This window comes from Salmo salar, chromosome ssa09, assembly GCF_905237065.1.
Source record: "Salmo salar chromosome ssa09, Ssal_v3.1, whole genome shotgun sequence".
NCBI classification, from domain to species: domain Eukaryota; kingdom Metazoa; phylum Chordata; class Actinopteri; order Salmoniformes; family Salmonidae; genus Salmo; species Salmo salar.
The window spans coordinates 24,368,437-24,388,780 of NC_059450.1; the positions used below are offsets into that span (position 1 = coordinate 24,368,437).

The 20,344-nt window shown below is 43.2% G+C and overlaps 1 protein-coding gene across 5 annotated transcripts in view; it reads left to right on the forward strand.

The window, feature by feature from the left end:
* 2a5e (Serine/threonine-protein phosphatase 2A 56 kDa regulatory subunit) overlaps positions 1 to 9,747 on the forward strand; it is an 80,078-nt gene extending 70,331 nt beyond the window's left edge. For 4 of the 5 annotated variants that reach the window (XM_014210585.2, XM_014210583.2, XM_014210581.2 and 1 more), the window contains exons 8-14: positions 3,087 to 3,195; positions 3,530 to 3,583; positions 3,731 to 3,781; positions 7,341 to 7,460; positions 7,871 to 7,998; positions 8,153 to 8,254; positions 8,602 to 9,747. In XM_014210585.2, the coding sequence (XP_014066060.1) occupies positions 3,087 to 3,195; positions 3,530 to 3,583; positions 3,731 to 3,781; positions 7,341 to 7,460; positions 7,871 to 7,998; positions 8,153 to 8,254; positions 8,602 to 8,701 (664 nt within the window). In that variant the 3' untranslated portion in view covers positions 8,702 to 9,747. 5 annotated transcript variants of the gene reach the window in all.
* The last annotated feature ends 10,597 nt before the right edge of the window (positions 9,748 to 20,344 follow it).

Below are 20,344 nucleotides of genomic sequence, written 5' to 3' on the forward strand. Positions count from 1 at the left end.
TTGATAAATTGGCAAACATTTCTAAAAACCTGTTTTTTGCTTTGTCATTATGGGTTATTGTGTGTAGATTGAGAGGAAAAAACTATTTCTAATTTTATTTGTCACATGCGCCGAATACAACAGGTGTAGAACTTCGTGAAATACTTACTTACAAGCCCTTAACCAACAATGCAGTTTTTAGAAAAAATGTAATTAAGGCCAAAATAATTCAAGAGCAGCAGTAAATAACAATAGCAAGACTATATAAAGGGGGTACCGGTACAGAGTCAATGTGCGGGGGCACCGGTTAGTCGAGGTAATTGAGGTAACATATACATGTAGGTAGAGTTATTAAAGTGACTATGCATAGATAATGGCTTCCCTGTGGCTCAGTTGGTAGAGCATGGTGTTTGCAATGGTGTTTGCAACGCCTGGGTTGTGGGTTCGATTCCCACGGGGGGCCAGTATGGGGGAGAAAAAAAAAAAAAAAAATATAAATAATGTATGAAATGTATGCATTCACTACTGTAAGTCGCTCTGGATAAGAGTGTCTGCTAAATGACTAAAATGTAAAATGTAAATAATAAGAGAGAGTAGTAGTAGTAGTAGTAGCAGCAGCGTTGAAGGGGGGGTGTAATGCAAATAGTCTTGGTAGCCATTTGATTAGATGTTCGGGAGTCTTATGGCTTGGGGGTGGAAGCTGTTTAGAAGCCTCTTGGACCTAGAATTGGCGCTCCGGTACCGCTTGCCGTGCGGTAGCAGAGAGAACAGTCTGACTAGGGTGGCTGGAGTCTTTGACAATTTTTAGGGCCTTCCTCTGACACCGCCGATTTAATCAATTTCAGAATATGGCTGTAACGTAACAAATGTGGAAAAAGTTAAGGGGTCTGAATACTTTCCGAATGCACTGTATATCTACAGAAATAAGACAGATCCTGCTTCTGTTGCTGGTTTGAGTGTTTAATAGCCTGCTGATTCCATGAGCACCAAGCCTCGCAACAACATGTTAATAAGTAAACAATTTGACAAATTCTGCTGTTTTTATCTTTGCTGTAATAAAGGCTTTATACTTTTTTTCATTAGAACAGCCTCTGGTATTATAAAATGTATTTAGTGTTTACACTGTTCCAATCGTCCAAAAAGTTATATTCATAATAATAATGCTCTTTTTTTTCTTGATCTACTTCTTATTGTTATTATTACTATTATGATCATTATCATAATAAGCATCTCTTAAATATTTATGAATAGATCCCTCATTGAGCACAAAATCAACACTTGTTACAGAATATTTTACATAGAAATAACATCTGTCAGACAAACCATGCCTTAGTAGGCTTAGTATAGCAGCCTCGTATAACCACCATTGAGCTGTAGGCCTAAGAGTGCATCCTGTTTAGTCTCTATACCGTAACTGACTTAGGCCTGCCTATATTTCAATATTTGTATAGGCTACTGTATCAATCAGTCATTCATTTGTTCATGTCATCACACGGTATGCGAGTCATTCAAGAGTTGAAATGCAATCAAGCATTTTAGTTTTAAAATAAAGCTAGCCTTGTATAATTAACTTAAACAATAAATAAACCGTTCTATTACGGACATTGCGTTCACAATGGGGCTGTTTTTAGTCTTTGCTGTAATAAAGGCTTAACAAAAAAGTTAAAACAGACTCTGAAACGCTTAGAATTTAGTGTTTACATTCTTCCCAACGGTCAGAAAAATTATTAACTGCACCTGTTTGGCACACATAATATGCACCCGGTGCTTGCTCCTTACCTTATTTTTCTTGAGTTCCAGTCTTTTCCACAATTAATCAAATTTCACATATCTGACTTCCCCTTTACCTCATGAGCAACGAGTAAACATTCCCCCATTTCGAGTTTTTGTCATGTCCTCTGCATCCATTTTGCTCTTAGTGTTCGGAGTTTGTTATAACCAATTTATTGATGTGCTTATGCTATAGGTCAGGCCCTATTGGTAAAGTGCATTTAATGCATACATATGTCACGTAAAGAGATCAAGGGTTGAGGGAATAGTGAATGTTTTTATCTAAACAAATGAGGGCTTTCGTTAACAGAACTTTTCAATCAGAATTCTGTAATTATATTGCAGTTTCAGCAACACGAACAGCGCGATGAACACTGTGGTGGTCGCTACAGCATGGAAGAGAGAGCGGTGCTTGTCACACAATTACCCAGTCTTTTTATTTTAACGCAGCATAGCAAGTCTGAGGCCAGCACAATCAAATCAATTGCTGGTCGCACTCCCTCTAGTCATTTGTTTGTCTTAATTATTTAATCAAACCGTGTGCTTAAAGCATCAGTCAAGCTCAGTGAATATAGTTAATTTGATTAAAACACATAGGATGTGTCTATGGAAAATGACATGTTTAAACATTTTGACCAATCGATTGGTCTAAAGAACAGATGAGGCTTGGTTGACCTAGATTTTTTGGGGTTGGGGACAGACAACCCTAGACTTGCTTGTGTTTGACTTGCTTGTATGACGTCCAAAGCGCTATTTATTATAATCCTCAACGTCGCATCTTTCAAAAATGGATTGATTCCTCTTAATTTACAGCATTTTCCTCACTCGGACAACAAAAAATGTGCGCAAGTTGCCCAATTAGCAGGAGGGTTGGGAGCAACATCTTGCCACGTGCGGTGCTAAACTTCCGAACGTCTGTCAGTCAAAAACCCATACAGTAATGTGAAGCTCAGAGCCTGAGCTCTGATGTAGTTTATAGCATTTTACTGTACAGCCACTGCGATCCAATTTAGGTGCTTATTAGTGTCCAAATCTGCCATGTTCAAACCGTATACGGGTGTAAAGGGTTAAAGGAGTTACCACTTCATCCTCCGTGTGTCTTAGTTCTGTAGCCCAGGCTAAAGCTTGTTGGTAACTTTGCATAAAGTAGCTACAGTACCTATGTAATTTCCATTGGCCCATGTAAAAGCTATTGACCCTTAATGTATCTTTGCCTCAGTCTTGTTAACATTGATTCTCCAGTAAGCTTTATACTAAATTCTTGTCTCTTTGTACTGACATGTGTAATTTGCCCTCCTGGCTTAGCGATGCGTTTCTCCTCTCCCACTCTCTTACAGCATAATCAATGGTTTTGCCCTGCCGCTCAAAGCAGAGCACAAACAGTTTCTGGTCAAAGTGTTGATCCCCCTCCACACTGTCAGGAGTCTGTCCCTCTTCCACGCACAGGTACTGTGTGTATGACTGTGTGCAATCATCATTTTGTTGATGTTCTACATCCGGGTTTGGTTCTCCAACCCTGTTCCTGGAAAACTACCCTCCTGTAGGTTTTCGGTCCAACCTCAGTTGGAACTTATCAACCAGCTAAATATTAGAATCGGGTGCACTAGATTAGGGTTGGAGAGAACTGACAGGACGGTAGCTCTCCAGAAACAGGGTTGGAGAGCCCTGTTCTACATGATTGAGTCTGTCCAGTGAGTCGATCCTAATTGTTGTTACACATTTTCCAACCATAACATTGACAATGTGTTATGTTTTTCTTTATTGCGACTTATTTTTCCAGTTGGCATATTGCATTGTACAGTTCCTAGAGAAAGACCCAGCGTTAACAGAACCAGTAAGTGTTATCTCCCCATGGTCACGCCACTTTGTAATCAGAAGGGTCTTTTAATCAGTCATCGTCTCCGTTCAGTCACACATTTCTGTCTCATGTCTATCTCACATCTATCCCTCTCTCACATCTATTAATCAAATCTATCTATAGGTCATCAGGGGCTTACTGAAGTTCTGGCCAAAAACCTGCAGTCAAAAAGAGGTAAGAGCACTGGAAGTTGCCCTTCCTTGGTCTGGAGCATTGAGCAGCTAATGTTGATGGGAGTTTAGATCTGTTACCTGGATAGTAACGACCTGATGTGTTGTCCTGCTCAGGTGTTTGTAACTGTGTTCTTAGGTGATGTACCTCCGGAGTGTTCTCAGGTGGTGTACCTGGGTTAGGGTGTGTTAATAACTAATTCAGGGCAGCCCGCTGACCCGGCAACATCTGCCAAACTAACCTGGCCAGTTAATCAAGCTTTCATATGGCCCGCTTGGGTCAGTACATTTTCACACTCCAAAACAGAAAAATTCATATTTTTATTTCATCTTTCACTATCTAACTGACGTCTTGCTATCACCCAGCATTCGGTTTTCAAGCTGAGGCAAGAATGTCAAAGCCTCAGTATGGTCAGCGTACAGTGGCAAGAAAAAGTAGGTGAACCCTTTGGAATTGCCTGGATTTCTGCATAAATTGGTCATCAAATTTGATCTGATCTTCATCTAAGTCACAACAATAGACATAGTGTTTCAACTAATAACACAAATTAATATATTTTTCTTGTCTATATTGAATACATCATTTTAACCTCCGCTAACCTGGAGTCCAATGAGACGAGATTGGAGATGTTGGTTAGAGCTTCCTTGCCCTATAAAAAACACTCACGAAATTTGAGTTTGCTATTCACAAGAGGCATTGCCTGATGTGAACCATGCCTCGAACAAAAGAGATCTCAGAAGACCTAAGATTAAGAATTGTTCACTTGCATAAAGCTGTAAAAGGTTAGAAAAGTATCTCTAAAAGCCTTGATGTTCATCAGTCCACTGATGAACAAATTGTCTATAAATGGATGAAGTTCAGCATTGTTGCTACTCTCCCTATGAGTGGCTGTCCTGCAATGATAACTGCAAGACCACAGAGCAGAATGCTCAATGAGGTTAAGAAGAATCCTAGTGTCAGCCAAAGACTTACAGAAATCTCTGGAACATGCTAACATCTCTGTTGACGAGTCTACGATACGTTAAAAAAAAACTAAACAAGAATGGTACCAATGGGAGGACACCACGAAAGAAGCCACTGCTGTCCAAAAAAAACCAAAAAAAACATTTCTGCACGTCTGAAGTTCACATAAGAGCACCTGGATGTTCCACAGCGCTACTGGCAAAATAGTCTGTGGACAGATGAAACTACAGTTGAGTTGTTTGGAAGGAACACACAACACTGTGTAGAGAAAAAAAGGCACAGCACACCAACATCAAAACCTCATCCCAACTGTAAAGTATGGTGGAGGGAGCATCATGGTTTGGGGCTGCTTTGCTGCCTCAGGGCCTGGACAGCTTGCTATCATCAACGGAAAAATGAATTCCCAAGTTTATCAAGACATTTTGCAGGAGAATGTAAGGCTCTCTGTCCGCCAATTGAAGCTCAACAGAAGTTGGGTGAGGCAACAGGACAATGACCCAAAACACAGAAGTAAATCAACAACCGAATGGCTTCAACAGATGAAAATACGCCTTCTGGAGTGGCCCAATCAGAGCCCTGACCTCAACCCGATTGAGATGTTGTGGCATGACCTCGAGAGCAGTTCACACCAGACATCCCAAAAATATTGCTGAACTGAAACCGTTTTGTAAAGAGGAATGGTCCGAAATTCCTCCTGACCATTGTGCAGGTCTGATCCGCAACTACAAAAAAAACGTTTGGTTGAGGTTATCGCTGCCAAAGGGGAGGGTCAACCAGTTATTAAATCCAAGGGTTCACATACTTTTCCCACCCTGCACTGTGAATGTTTCCACGGTGTGTTCAATAAAGACATGAAAACGTATAAATGTGTGTTATTAGTTTAAGCAGACTGTGTTTGTCTATTGTTGTGACCTAGATGAAGATCAAATTGTATGACCAATGTATGCAGAAATCCAGGTATTTCCGAAGGGTTCACATACTTTTTCTTGCCACAGTACTTTCCCCAGACCCGTCTCACCTGCCTTTTCTTATATCAGACATCCTACACGGCAATGCCATAATTGCAAACAAAGGTTTATATAGGCCTACGCTATGGAGCTGCTTGCTTGTTAAAACATAATTTACACATCACTTGTGTAAATAATAAGATTTAGTTTTATAATCTGAGTGTCTAGCATGACAAAAAATAAGCATTTTGTGTTTACAGTTACATACCTGCCATTCGAGTGCATAAACAGTAGGCCTATATTCACTGAAATTCGCACAATAACTCTGTATTTATAAACACGGTACAAATCACAATTTTATTAGGCTAGTGGCAGTTCTTAGGACATTAAACAAGCAGCAAGGACATATCAAGTCTGTGATCTAGCTAATGATTATGCCATTGGGGTAAACAATGCAGATGAGCATTCAGCCATGTAGCCATGATGCTGCGTCAGGCTACAGGTGATAATGTTTATTGTTAAAATAGCACACCTGCCTGCAATATGGACCATGTTTAGGCCCTAAAGATATTACTTTTCTTCAATATGCTATTGGGCTCCTTTCTAGGGGGGGGAATATTACATTTTATGAAGTCTCATATGTTAAGTCTATTCACTGAGTGTACAAAATATTAGTAACGGCTTCCTAATATTGAGTTGCACCTCAGAACTGCCTCAATTTGTCGGGGCATGGACTAAAATGTGTCAAGCGTTCCACAGGGATGTTGGACCATGTTGATTCCAATGCTTCCCACAGTTGTCAAGTTGGCAGGATGTCCTTTGGGTGGTGGACCATTCTTTATACACACAGGAAACTGTTGAGTGGAAAAACCCAGCAGCTTTGCAGTTCTTGACACACTCAAACCGGTTCGCTTGGCACCTACTACCATAGTCTTTTCAAAGGAACTTAAATATTTTGGCTCCCGAGTGGCGCAGTGGTGTAAGGTACCGCATCTCAGTGCTGGAGGTGTCACTTCAGACCCTGGTACGATCCCGGGCTATATCACAACCAGCCGTGATCGGTGGTCCCATAGGGCGGCGCACAATTGGCCCAGCGTTGTCCGGGTTTGGCCGTCATTGTAAAATAAGAATTTGTTTTAACTGACTTGCCTAGTTAAATAAAATACAAAATAAAAATTCACCATCTGAATGGCGCACATGCACTATCCATGTCGCAAGGCTTAAAAATCATTCTTTAACCTGTCTCCCCCCCTTCATCTATACTGAAGTGGATTTAACAGGTGGCGTAGCTGGTCAGTCTGTCATGGAAAGAGGTGTTCCTAATGTGTTGTGCACTCAGTGTATGTCCTCATTGAGAGTTGGCATGGTTTTATTTTTGTTTTCCAAACAATCAGTGTAAATATCAGATTGTATGGTTGGCTATAATAGCCTATAAGGTACTTGCCCAGACTGCAAATAAATCCCCCTATGGTTGAAATTATGCGTGCATGACTTGCTTTCCTGTGATCTTGGCCCAGGCCAGTAATTTTGTCATTCGGGACAGTAGTTTTTACTTGTTACTGGCCCGGTGTTCCACAATCTAATTTACCTGAATGTCAAACCCTGTCAGGTGATGTACCTCGGGTGTGTTTTCTAACTGTGTGTGTTCTCAGGTGATGTACCTGGGGGAGCTGGAGGAGATCCTAGACGTGATCGAGCCGACACAGTTCATCAAGATCCAGGAGCCGCTTTTCAAACAGATCTCCAGATGCGTATCCAGCCCACACTTCCAGGTCAGTCTATAGAGAAGGACACACATCCTGGCGGATTTTTAGGTCAATGCTATCTGAGATCCTTGGGATGTCCCTACTCTAAACCCTAATCTTAACCCATACTCTTACCATAACCTGTCCCTTACCTACCACGTCCCTTATTTAATCTTCAAAGGGGTAGGGACATCCCAAGGATCCCGGATAGCACGGACCCTGGTTTTTAGCGGTAATCTCAGCATATCTATGGTGCTCTTATAAGTACATGGTTGTTGTTGGAGGGTTTAGCCTGGTCCCAGATCTGTTTGTGCTGTATAGCTAACTTCTATGTTCATTGTCATGACAAAAAACCATAGGATCACAAAATAAATCTGAAAGGAGGCTAGTGCATATGGGTGTAGGTATTGTGTATTAAATCTCTGTGTCCCTGGCAGGTGGCAGAGAGGGCCCTGTACTACTGGAACAACGAGTACATCATGAGTCTGATTGAGGAGAACTCCAGCGTTATCTTACCCATCATGTTCGCCAGCCTGTACAGGATCTCCAAAGAACACTGGAACCCGTGAGTCCACCTCAACACAGCCTCACACATAGATTGGTCCTATCAGGAAACTTGATTTATCATCTTGTATTTGTTTTCATTAGAGAAAAAATAAGTTGTGAAAGAGTTGAAATTGGCTGTTTTTTACATGTTTTTTTTTTATTTTGCCTTGAAGGGCGATAGTGGCGTTGGTGTACAACGTACTGAAAGCCTTCATGGAGATGAACAGTACCTTGTTTGATGAGCTCACAGCTACTTACAAGTCAGACCGCCAACGGTAAGATATGCTGCATCATTAATGGTGCCTCTGTGGTGTGGTCCTGCATAGTGCTGTTGTAGTTAGCCTGTATAGTTTTAGACACCTATTCAAATAGGCCCATGCTCAATACACGGAAAATTACTATACAGAAAAATTACTGTTTGTTTGTATACAGAATCACACTTTTTTTCTCATACACTGTGCGGTGTGTGTGTGTGTGTGTGTGTGTGTGTGTGTGTGTGTAATATTGTGATTCTTGACTCTAGCAGGATAAGAATGTGTACTTGGTGGTGGTAAACCCAGTAGTAATATCTCAGTAATCTGCAGCTAGTCCTGCCTTGCCCGCCCCCCCATACTGTCTGCAGTGAGAAGAAGAAGGAGAAGGAGAGGGAGGAGCTTTGGAAGAAGCTGGAGGACCTGGAGCTGAAGAGGAGCCTTAGGTGTGACGGGATAATTCCCACTTAACGAAGCGCCACACTCCTCTCCCATCCATGACCACCGGCCCCGCGGATCCTGTACGGCCATCTGGAACGGCATGGAACGACCGTGGGTTTTTTTTCCTTGTTTTTTGTTTTTTTTTCTCTGTATTGTGCGACTTACTTTATGGTAGATTCACACGTTGTTTCATTATTTCAACAGCACTGTAAATAACTTTTATCCTTAAACTGCTATTATTGCGAAATAAAAATTGTAAAAAAAAAACACGATAAGGAACTTGTGTGGGGGTAAAAATATACTTTGGACATTAAGACTTGAAATGAACAGCAAAAATAACAGATTGTTTTAACTTCCCTCCTATTTGAGAACCCCACCCACTCTCCCTGAATACAAACCCATTTTCCATCTCTGGTTCTACTCTTTGCTTTTTCTCTCTCCTCTCTGTCCCTCTCACACTTTGGTGCTTTTGTACCTCTCTCCCTTTGTGGGACGTCCTGACTGAGTGAGATACCTGGGAGGCCCCGCCCTGACCAAGAGGGCACCCCTTCCCTCTGTAAGGACCACCCTCTGACCCCTCCTGACCTGACTCTCATGCTGAAGCTATGCTGATATTATATTATGGACCCATTAGCCATGAGGAAATTAATTTAACCCCTCGTCCCTCTCAACCCTTCCTCCAAGAGGCGAACATGTTAAGGTCCTGTATGTACAGGGACTAAATTATAAAAACAAGGGAAGATCTCCATACACACACTTACATTCATCCTCTCGCACCATTTTTCTCTCCACTTCCACATTTGTTTCTTTTCACTTGTGTGTGCATCTGTCTCCTCAATGATTGATTGGTTTGTCAGTTCAGTTGTCTCTTTGACCCTGCAGTACCAGGTAGCCTGGTATCAGTCTGGTACTGGTACCCTCCAGCCACACAGAAAATATAAAAAATGTTTTAAAAAACGATTGTGAGCTATAGAGGAGCACCAAACTCTCCTATTGTGAAAAGGAGTGTCACTCCCAAGTGTGCTTTACACAGTATTACAAACCTGTATATTATTATTAAACTCAGTACACTGAAATATTGTATCTTGTAGTAATTTTGCATATATTTTTGCTTAGGAACAGCCAAGAAGAATTCAGTATATGAGTTAATATGGAACAAGACTATCTGGTATTTATGATAGTTTTTTCTCTGTTTCCTTCTTGGTTTTTAATCTCTCATTTGGAATTTTTATTGTTTCTTTGACCATCAGATGTTTTTTTATTGTGTAGTGGAAGAGGGAATGGCAGAGAGAGGGAAGGCTTGGACCAGTTCATATCCCGTTTAAATTTACAGTAAGTTCAGCATTGTTGACACAAATGATTTGTGTGCTTTAGGGTGGCTCAGATATAATATGAATGAAAAGAAGGGTTGAAGAAATAAACGTTTATTTAAAAAATATATAGAAATTAATTTAAACCTGTTTTGTGATAAAAGCTCAGATGCTGGATTGCTTTATTGTCAGACAGCATACCACTGTTTACTTTGTGTATGTGATGGAGAGGTGAAAAACACATGAAGACATCATGGGTTTTTGATTGTTGCTTAGCTACTCTATGTATTTCATGACTAATTGATTCTGCTTGTCACTTGGCTAGTCAAGCAAGTCAGCAACAGCTGTAAAGTAGTCTGCAGTCAACATAGACCCGTCTCAATATCCTTTGGTTTGATGAATGATTGATTACAGGAGTTTACTCATTGTTTAATTGCTTTGGTTCACCAATAATTAGCAGAACGTGAGTTTTGTTTTTCAGTTAAGTAAAGCTAATTTTACAATACCACAAATGTAATGCTACCTTGAAGTGCCACAGGAGGGCAGCAAGACTTCAAATCTGACGGACCCCAAAGCAGCCGTTGACTCACCATGTAGTTGATATGTATCTGATGTCATTTGTGAGCTTTTATTCAGCACTGTTACAATATCAATGAAGAATATATCTGGACCAAATTTATGAAAACCCTTCCTTTACTAGATCTGTATTCCATTTGTCACTCAGGGTGTGATGTGATCTGACCTGTGTGACGCCTTTGAAGGTGGGTGTAATGTTGACCTGACACACACACTTTTGCCAGAAGATACTGACCCTACAGTTACGCTTGTTTACACCGAGCTGCACTGGTGTAGGGTACATTGGGTACATTAAGACACAGTGGAGCCGGTGTGAGATATGGGTCAGAAAACATACCTAAATGCAGGGATGGGATATTCCACTACTCCCAACTTTTAGCTTTATCTGCACTTCTCCATCAAAGATTAAAATAGTGCTAGTTTTCCCAGAAACTGCCCTTTTTGTCCTCATGCTAGCTAGCAGTGGCCACTGCATCCATTTTGGAATGGTAGTGTCAGCCAATCAGCTCCTATGTTGTTCAACGCAACCTGCTATTCCTTAATGGCTACTGCTAGCATGAGGACAAATAGGAAAATTTGCAGTATTTCAATCTTCTCCATGAAGCAGTGTGGATAAAGTTACAATTTGGAGTACGGTGGCATATCTCATCCCTGCATTGAGTTACTTTTTATGACCCATATCTCACCCTGGCTGCATGTGTGTCAATGTAACCATGATTGCATTGACCAGCTCTCTCTTAATATATGACATAAAATGTTGTGTAAAATAGCTAAAAGGCTATATGAACAGTTAAGCTATCAGTCACTAGTGGAAACATTCAAAACTGCAATTAAGTTACTTTATCTTTTTAATGTATTTTATCTCAGACGATCTGGTAGGAAGGTTTCTAGCTAGCACTCCTAGCAGCTTATGCTTAGCTGGCTAGCATTTACTGCTAGTGAATTTGCTAGCTTGCAAGATAGCATATGCTATCGCTAACTGGGCTAGTCATTGTCTTAATGACAGGTAGAAACACATTCATAACCAAAAAGGGGTAACAAGCCCTCAGGGGCCAGTTGCCCCCAACACACTCATCCAACATATTACTACTTTACAAAGTGATTATGTAAATTGTTCTCTCTAAACAAGTGGATTATTTATCTTAAGGCTTTCCTACTTGCATATTTAAAAAAAAAAAAAAAAATTATAGATCTAACTTCATCAGAACATTTTGAGAACTTTTTCAATTTACCACAAAATTGTTTTGTTGAAATATCTCAAGGCTGTGAAGACACAGATTACTTTTTTGTTGTTGAGCAAGAGCAGTGGCAGCCAGGGTAAGTGTTGGGAAAATAATTTGGTGACATCTTGTGGTCTTAATGTGAATTTCAGTTTGGGGGGGCAGTTACCCCCTAGTACCCTAAAAAAAATGTATTCAGCCCTTTCACTGTTTTTATTCAACACTTACAAAACATAAAAACGCTTCTCCCTAATTCCTCACGCTGCAATGAATGAATAGCGAGGTGTATACACTACCAGTCAAAAGTTTTAGAACACCTACTCATTCAAGGGTTTTTCTTTATTTTTACAATTGTCTACCTTGTAGAATAATAGTGAAGACATCAAAACTATGAAATAACACATATGGAATCATGTAGTAACTAAAAAGTGTTAAACAAATCTACAAATATTTTAGATTTGAGATTCTTCAAATAGCCACCCTTTGCCTCTGACAGCTTTGCACACTCTTGGCATTCTCTCAACCAGCTTCACCTGGAATACTTTTCCAACAGTCTTGAATGAGTTCCCACATATGCTGAGCACTTGTTGGCTGCTTTTCCTTCACTCTGCGGTTCGACTCATCCCAAACCATCTCAATTTGGTTGAGGTCGAGGGATTGAGGAGGCCAGGTTATCTGATGCAGCTCTCCATCACTCTCCTTCTTAGAGGTGTGTTGGGTCATTGTCCTGTTGTCCCACTAAGCCCAACCCAGATGGGATCGCGTATCGCTGCAGAAAACTGTGGTAGCCATGGTAGTTAAGTGTGCCTTGAATTCTAAATAAATCACAGACAGTGTCACCAGCAAAGCACCATAACACCACATCCTCCATGCTTTACGGTGGGAAATACATATGCGGAGATCATCTGTTCACCCACACTGCGTTTCACAAAGACATGGCGGTTGGAACCAAAAATCTCCAATTTGGACTCCAGACCAAAGGACAAATTTCCACCGATCTAATGTCCATTGGCTCGTGTTTCTTGGCCCAAGCAAGTCTCTTATTATTGGTGTCCTTTAGTACTGGTTTTGTTGCAGCAATTCGACCATGAAGGCCTGATTCACACAGTCTCCTCTGAACAGTTGATGTTGAGATGTGTCTGTTACTTGAACTCTGTGAAGCCTTTATTTGGGCTGCAATTTCTGAGGCTGGTAACTCTAATGAACTTATCCTCTGCAGCAGAGGTACTGTAACCCTGGGTCTTCCATTCATGTGGCGGTCCTCATGAGAGCCAATTTCATCATGGTGCTTGTTGGTTTTTGCAACTGCACCTGAGGAAACTTTCAAAGTTCTTGAAATGTTCCGTATTGACTGACCTTCATGTCTTAAAGTAATGATGGACTGTCGTTTCTTTTTGCTTATTTGAGCTGTTCTTGCCATAATATGGACTTGGTCTTTTACCAAATAGGGCTACTTTGTCCCAACACAACTGATTGGCTCAAAAGCATTAAGAAGGAAAGAAATTCCACAAATTAACTTTTAACAAGGCACACCTGTTAATTGAAATGCATTCCAGGTGACTACCTCATGAAGCTGCTTGAGAGAATGCCAAGAATCTCAAATATATAATATCTAGGAATACAGACGGTACACAACGATTGCCCATGAATGTGTAATAGCAATTTCATCTGTCTCTCACAGACAATACCACTTGGATACAAAGAAGTTGATGACTCAAGAGGATATGTGAAAGGTCTCAAATTTGGACTTTCCACTGATCTAATGTCCATTCCTCGTGTTTCTTGGCCCAAGCAAGTCTATTCTTCTTATTGGTGTCCTTTAGTAGTGGTTTCTTTGCAGCAATTCAACCATGAAGGCCTGATTTACTCAGTCTCCTCTGAACAGTTGATATTGAGATGTGTCTGTTACTTGAACTCTGTGAAGCATTTATTTGGGCTGCAATCTGAGGTGCAGTTAACTCAAATGAACTTATCCTCTGCAGCATAGGTAACTCTGGGTCTTCTTTTCCTGTGCGATCCTCACAAGAGCCAGTATCATCATAGCGCTCGATGGTTTTTGCAATTGCACTTGAAGAAACTTTCAAAGTTCTTGAAATTATCCGGATTGACTGACCTTCATGTCTTAAAGTAATGATGGACTGTCGTTTCTCTTTGCTCATTTGAGCTGTTCTTGCCATCATATGGACTTGGTCTTTTCCCAAATAGGGCTTTCTGTATGCCGCTCCTACCTTTTCTAACGCATTAAGTAGGAAAGAAATTCCACAAATTAACTTTTTAACAAGGCACACCTGTTAATTGAAATGCATTCCAGGTGACTACCTCATGAAGCTGCTTGAGAGAATGCCAAGAATGTGCAAAGCTGTCATTGAGGCAAAGGGTGGCTACTTTGAAGAATCTCAAATATCAAATATATTTTGATTTGTTTAACCATTTTTAGGTTACTACATGATTCCATATGTGTTATTTCATAGTTTTGATGTCTTCACTATTATTCTACAATGTAGAACATCGTAAGTGAATGAGTAGGTGTCTTCAACTTTTGACTGGTACTGCATGTATACTGCTCAAAAAAATAAAGGGAACACTTAAACAACACATCCTAGCGTTCATTCAGATGAAAGAAATAATCTTATTAAATACTTTTTTCTTTACATAGTTGAATGTGCTGACAACAAAATCACACAAAAATAATCAATGGAAATCCAATTTATCAACCCATGGAGGTCTGGATTTGGAGTCACACTCAAAATTAAAGTGGAAAACCACACTACAGGCTGATCCAACTTTGATGTAATGTCATTAAAGCAAGTCAAAATGAGGCACAGTAGTGTGTGTGGCCTCCACGTGCCTGTATGACCTCCCTACAACGCCTGGGCATGCTCCTGATGAGGTGGTGGATGGTCTCCTGAGGGATCTCCTCCCAGACCTGGACTAAAGCATCCGCCAACTCCTGGACAGTCTGTGGTGCAACGTGGCGTTGGTGGATGGAGCGAGACATGATGTCCCAGATGTGCTCAATTGGATTCAGGTCTGGGGAACGGGCGGGCCAGTCCATAGCATCAATGCCTTCCTCTTGCAGGAACTGCAGACACACTCCAGCCACATGAGGTCTAGCATTGTCTTGCATTAGGAGGAACCCAGGGTCAACCGCACCAGCATATGGTCTCACAAGGGGTCTGAGGATCTCATCTCGGTACCTAATGGCAGTCAGGCTACCTCTGGCGAGCACATGGAGGGCTGAAAGAAATGCCACCCCACACCATGACTGACCCACCACCAAACCGGTCATGCTGGAGGATGTTGCAGGCAGCAGAACGTTCTCCACGGCGTCTCCAGACTCTGTCACGTCTGTCATGTGCTCAGTGTGAACCTGCTTTCATCTGTGAAGAGCACAGGGCGCCAGTGGCGAATTTGCCAATCTTGGTGTTCTCTGGCAAATGCCAAACGTCCTGCACGGTGTTGGGCTGTAAGCACAACCCCCACCTGTGGACGTCGGGCCCTCATACCACCCTCATGGAGTCTGTTTCTGACCGTTTGAGCAGACACATGCACATTTGTGGCCTGCTGGAGGTCATTTTGCAGGGCTCTGGCAGTGCTTCTCCTGCTCCTCCTTGCACAAAGGCGGTGGTAGCGGTCCTGCTGCTGGGTTGTTGCCCTCCTACGGCCTCCTCCACATCTCCTGATGTACTGGCCTGTCTCCTGGTAGTGCCTCCATGCTCTGGACCCTACGCTGACAGACACAGCAAACCTTCTTGCCACAGCTCGCATTGATGTGCCATCCTGGATGAGCTGCACTACCTGAGCCACTTGTGTGGGTTGTAGACTCTGTCTCATGCTACCACTAGAGTGAAAGCACCGCCAGCATTCAAAAGTGACCAAAACATCAGCCAGGAAGCATAGGAACTGAGAAGTGGTCTGTGGTCCCCACCTGCAGAACCACTCCTTTATTGGGGGTGTCTTGCTAATTCCCTATAATTTCCACCTGTTGTATCTTCCATTTGCACAACAGCATGTGAAATTTATTGTCAATCAGTGTTGCTTCCTAAGTGGACAGTTTGATTTCACAGAAGTGTGATTGACTTGGAGTTACATTGTGTTGTTTAAGTGTTCCCTTTATTTTTTGGAGCAGTGTATAACAGCTAACAATATATTTACCACAATGCAGTTGTGAGCATATGAGGCGTTCTATATTATACTACATCAGTCTAACTGAATATGGATGTTGTGTTGGTTGAATGTTCCAGGCGGTTTCAGAATATTCTTAATCTGGTGAACCGCTTCTTGTGTTGGTTAATGGCAGCTGGTTTAGCAGGCTTTGGTGATGTTGGCAGGGATGTTAGGTTTGGGGGCTGTGACTCTGGCTCATTGAAGACAACCATCTGGTCCTTTCTGCGCTCCACAGCCAGGTGGACAAGCCTCGTACACTTTCTTCAGCACCCACTGCTTTGACCTCTTGCAGAGGATTTGTTTGTACTGCAAGACTCCTGCAAAAACATGAATACTGATGATGAGGATGTGAAACCATACAATAAACCATGTTCTTCTGTAAATAATAAAAGGGTACAGTAGACTGGTATGTGTTTTGTTGCACACAGTCAGTAACGGGGCATTGAGATGGGCTGTTAGCAAAGATGTGAAAATGTTGAGGGGGGCTTGACATGTAGACAGTCTAGTCATCTATTGTTGTGTATGAGAACCTACAGTTGCACTGTTGAGTAGACCTACACTGCCAACAATAGCGTGAATAGGCTAGAAGAGTATACTAACAGCCCCTCTCCCCAATGCCAAAGTACTGACTGCAATGGTGTGAAAATTGAGGAGCACTTGTCTTGTAGACAGTTTAGTGTATTAGTGATTCCCCCCACGCCCAACAGACACCAGTCAATCACCCACACCATCCCCTCCTTACTAATACCTAATTTTCTCAAATTTAGACTGCATGAACAATCAACTAAGCCTCCATAATAATGACAAACTACAGCAGAAGTTGTAGCGTACTTGTAAACACAGCAACAATGACAACCAGACACAGACCATGTTTATGCTTAGCTCCAGTATATTTATTTGCTCATCATGGACTCATGGTTAGATTTAGTAGATTTTAGAAGATGACTTACACTAGTTCCTGGTGCTGATCTTGATGTTGAGGCACTGCAGATGTTGATGGGATCAGTCTCTAAATAGAACACATATAGTCACGTTAGCCTCTACGGTAGTTAGTTAGATAACTAATGGTTAGCTAATGTTAGCTTGCAAAGTTACAAATCACATAGCCAGATAGCAGCTAGCTAATTACATTGATATGCTTTGGAATGTCTAGCCAGTGTATTATGAAAGCTAGCTAGCAAAATGTTGGCGTCATGCACGGAAGCACGCAATTCTTGGCGGCAGTAAGAAAGCCATCGCCATAGCCTATATGTCACGCCCTGACCATAGAGAGCCCTTGGTTCTCTATGGTGTAGTAGGTCAGGGCGTGACTAGGGGGTGTTCTAGTTTATATTTTCTATGTTGGTGTTTTGTATGGTTCCCAATTAGAGGCAGCTGGTAATCGTTGCCTCTAATTGGGGATCATATTTAGGTAGCCATTTTTCCACCTGTGTTATGTGGTGTGAGTTTACGCGCTATACTTTTATGTTCCGTTTTTTGAGCGCGTTTCATGTATGTAGTGCTCTCGTTTTTTTGGAACAATAATAAAAGTGCGGCTGTTCATTATACTCTGCTCTCCTGCACCTGACTTCACCTCCAATACACCTATGACAGAATATCCCACCTAGAAAGGACCAAGCAGCGTGTTCACAAGGTAAAGGAGTTTTGGACATGGGAGGAAGTCATGGGAGGATGTGAAACCCTTCCTTGGCGGCCTACGGAAGGTGATAATGCAGGACAGCGATGACGCCAGGGTTCCCAGCACAGAAAGCCCAAGGACAACCCCAAGATTTTTTTGGGGGGGGCACAAGGGGTGGCCGGTTCGAGCCGAGGAGAGAGCCAGAGACCGTCAGGGAGGCAATGGAGAAGTTGGGAGAGATGAGAGATGTTATGCAAGTGTTTTCTGCTCAACATTCGACCAAAGGATCCGGTTACGAGTCTGGTGAAACCTGTGCCAACTCCACACATCAGATCTCCAGTGCGCCTCCCCAGCCCGGTACGTCCTGTGCCTGCTCCCTGCACTCGCCCTGAAGAGCCAGAGACCGTGAGGGAGGAGATGGAGAAGTTGGGAGAGAGAGAGATGTTGGTTTGGTGTGTTCGGCACCGCATTGGCCCTGAAGACCGTGTTACCAGTCTGGTACAACCTGTGCTGGCTCCACGCACCAGGTCTCCACTGCGCCTCCCCAGTCTGGTACGTCCTGTGCCTGCTCTCTGCACTCGCCCTGAAGAGCCAGAGACCGTGAGGGAGGAGATGGAGAAGTTGGGAGAGAGAGAGATGTTGGTTTGGTGTGTTCGGCACCGCATTGGCCCTGAAGACCGTGTTACCAGTCTGGTACAACCTGTGCTGGCTCCACGCACCAGGTCTCCACTGCGCCTCCCCAGTCTGGTACGTCCTGTGCCTGCTCTCTGCACTCGTCCTGAAGAGCATGTCACCAGTCCGGTGCAACCTGTGCTGGCCCCACGCATCAGGCCTCCAGTGCGCCTCCCCAGTCCGGTACGTCCTGTGCCTGCTCCCAGCACTCGCCCTGAAGTGCATGTCACCAGTTCGGTGCCACCTGTACCGGCTCCACGCACTAGGCCTCCAGTGCGCATTCACAGTCCAGAGCTTCCAGCGACGGTCCCCGGTCCGGAGAGTCCAGGCACGGTGTCCAGTCCCGCTCCATGGCCGGAGCCGCCTTCTGCGCCGGTGCCCAGTCCAGGCACGGCAGCCAACCCAGCTCCATGGCCAGAGCCCTCCTTTGCGCCGGTGCCCAGTCCAGGCACGGCGTCCAGTCCCGCTCCAAGGCCGGAGCCTTCCTCTGCGCCGGTGCCCAGTCCAGGCACGGCGTCCAGTCCCGCTCCATGGCCGGAGCCGCCTTCTGCGCCGGTGCCCAGTCCAGGCACGGCAGCCAACCCAGCTCCATGGCCAGAGCCCTCCTTTGCACCGGTGCCCAGTCCAGGCATGGCGTCCAGGCACGGCGTTCAGCCCGGCGCGATGGCTGGATCCGGGGTCTGGGCGGGGGCTACGACCTGCACCGGAGCCGCCACCGACACTAATCACCCCCCCCCACCCTCCCCATTTTTGCACCTTTTGGGGGGGGGTACTGTCACACCCTGACCATAGAGAGCCCTTGGTTCTCTATGGTGTAGTAGGTCAGGGTGTGACTAGGGGGTGTTCTAGTTTATATTTTCTATGTTGTTGTTTTTTATGGTTCCCAATTAGAGGCAGCTGGTAATCGTTGCCTCTAATTGGGGATCATATTTAGGTAGCCGTTTTTTCACCTGTGTTTGTGGGATATTGTTTTGAGTTAGCGCATGTAGCACCACTGATGTCATGGTTCGTTGTTTGTTTCTTGTTTTGTTTGGAAGTTTCGCTTTATTAAAAGATATGGAACTTTAATCACGCTGCGCCTTGGTCCGTCTCTCCACACGACCGTGACACTATATTTACGCTTTCATTACTTCTAAACAAAATAACTTTTTGTTGGTTCTTATACGCTTACAATTATGTTTTGATTCTTTCTTGAACAGTCGCTAAGATTATATTTGGTTATGATCTTTGCTAAATAACTATTTTGGATGCTGCAGTTGTGAACTAGAATGCTAACGCTCATTGATATAGGCTGTAGCAAAAGCTAGCCAAAGAGCCATTTTACTGGTTGAAGTGTTTTTTGTCTATAATGCAGTTGATTTGCGATGATGACACAAACATTATATTGAGCAGGACATTCATACGAGCCTTAAAATCCTGTTATAATCAAAAGTACTGTTAAATGCACTCATAAGCAACATGTAAATAGAGGCTTTTTTGCTGTCGTTCTATAAGAACTTCCCATTGTTCTGCCACCAACGTGCGTGCATCACCCTCATGCGGCATCGTTTGTAAACACAGAAAGGGGTCTATGCTGTAGCGTTGAACTAAAGGGCCTAGCCCCAACCATGAAAAACAGCCCCAGACCATTATTCCTCCTCCACCAAACTTTACAGTTGGCACTATGCAATCGGGCAGGTAGCGTTCTCCTGCCATCTGCCAAACCCAGATTCGTCCACCAGACTGCCAGATGGTGAAGTGTAATTCATCACTCCATTGAACTCGTTTCCGCTGCTCCAGAGTCCATTGTTGTCAAGCTTTACACCACTCCAGCTGACATTTGGTGTTGCGCATGGTGATCTTAGGCTTGTGTGTGGCTGCTTGTCTATGCAAACTCATTTCATGAAGCTCCCAATTAACAGTTATTGTGCTGATGTTGCTTCCAGAGGCAGTTGCTTCCAGAGGCAGTTTGGAACTCGGTAGTGAGTATTGCAACCGAGGACAGGTGATTATTACGTTCTACAGCACTTTGATTTTCCCGTTCTGTGAGCTTGTGTGGCCTACCACTTCTGCTGAACCATTGTTTCTCCAAGATTTTTCCTCTGCACAATAAACAGCACTTACAGTTGAC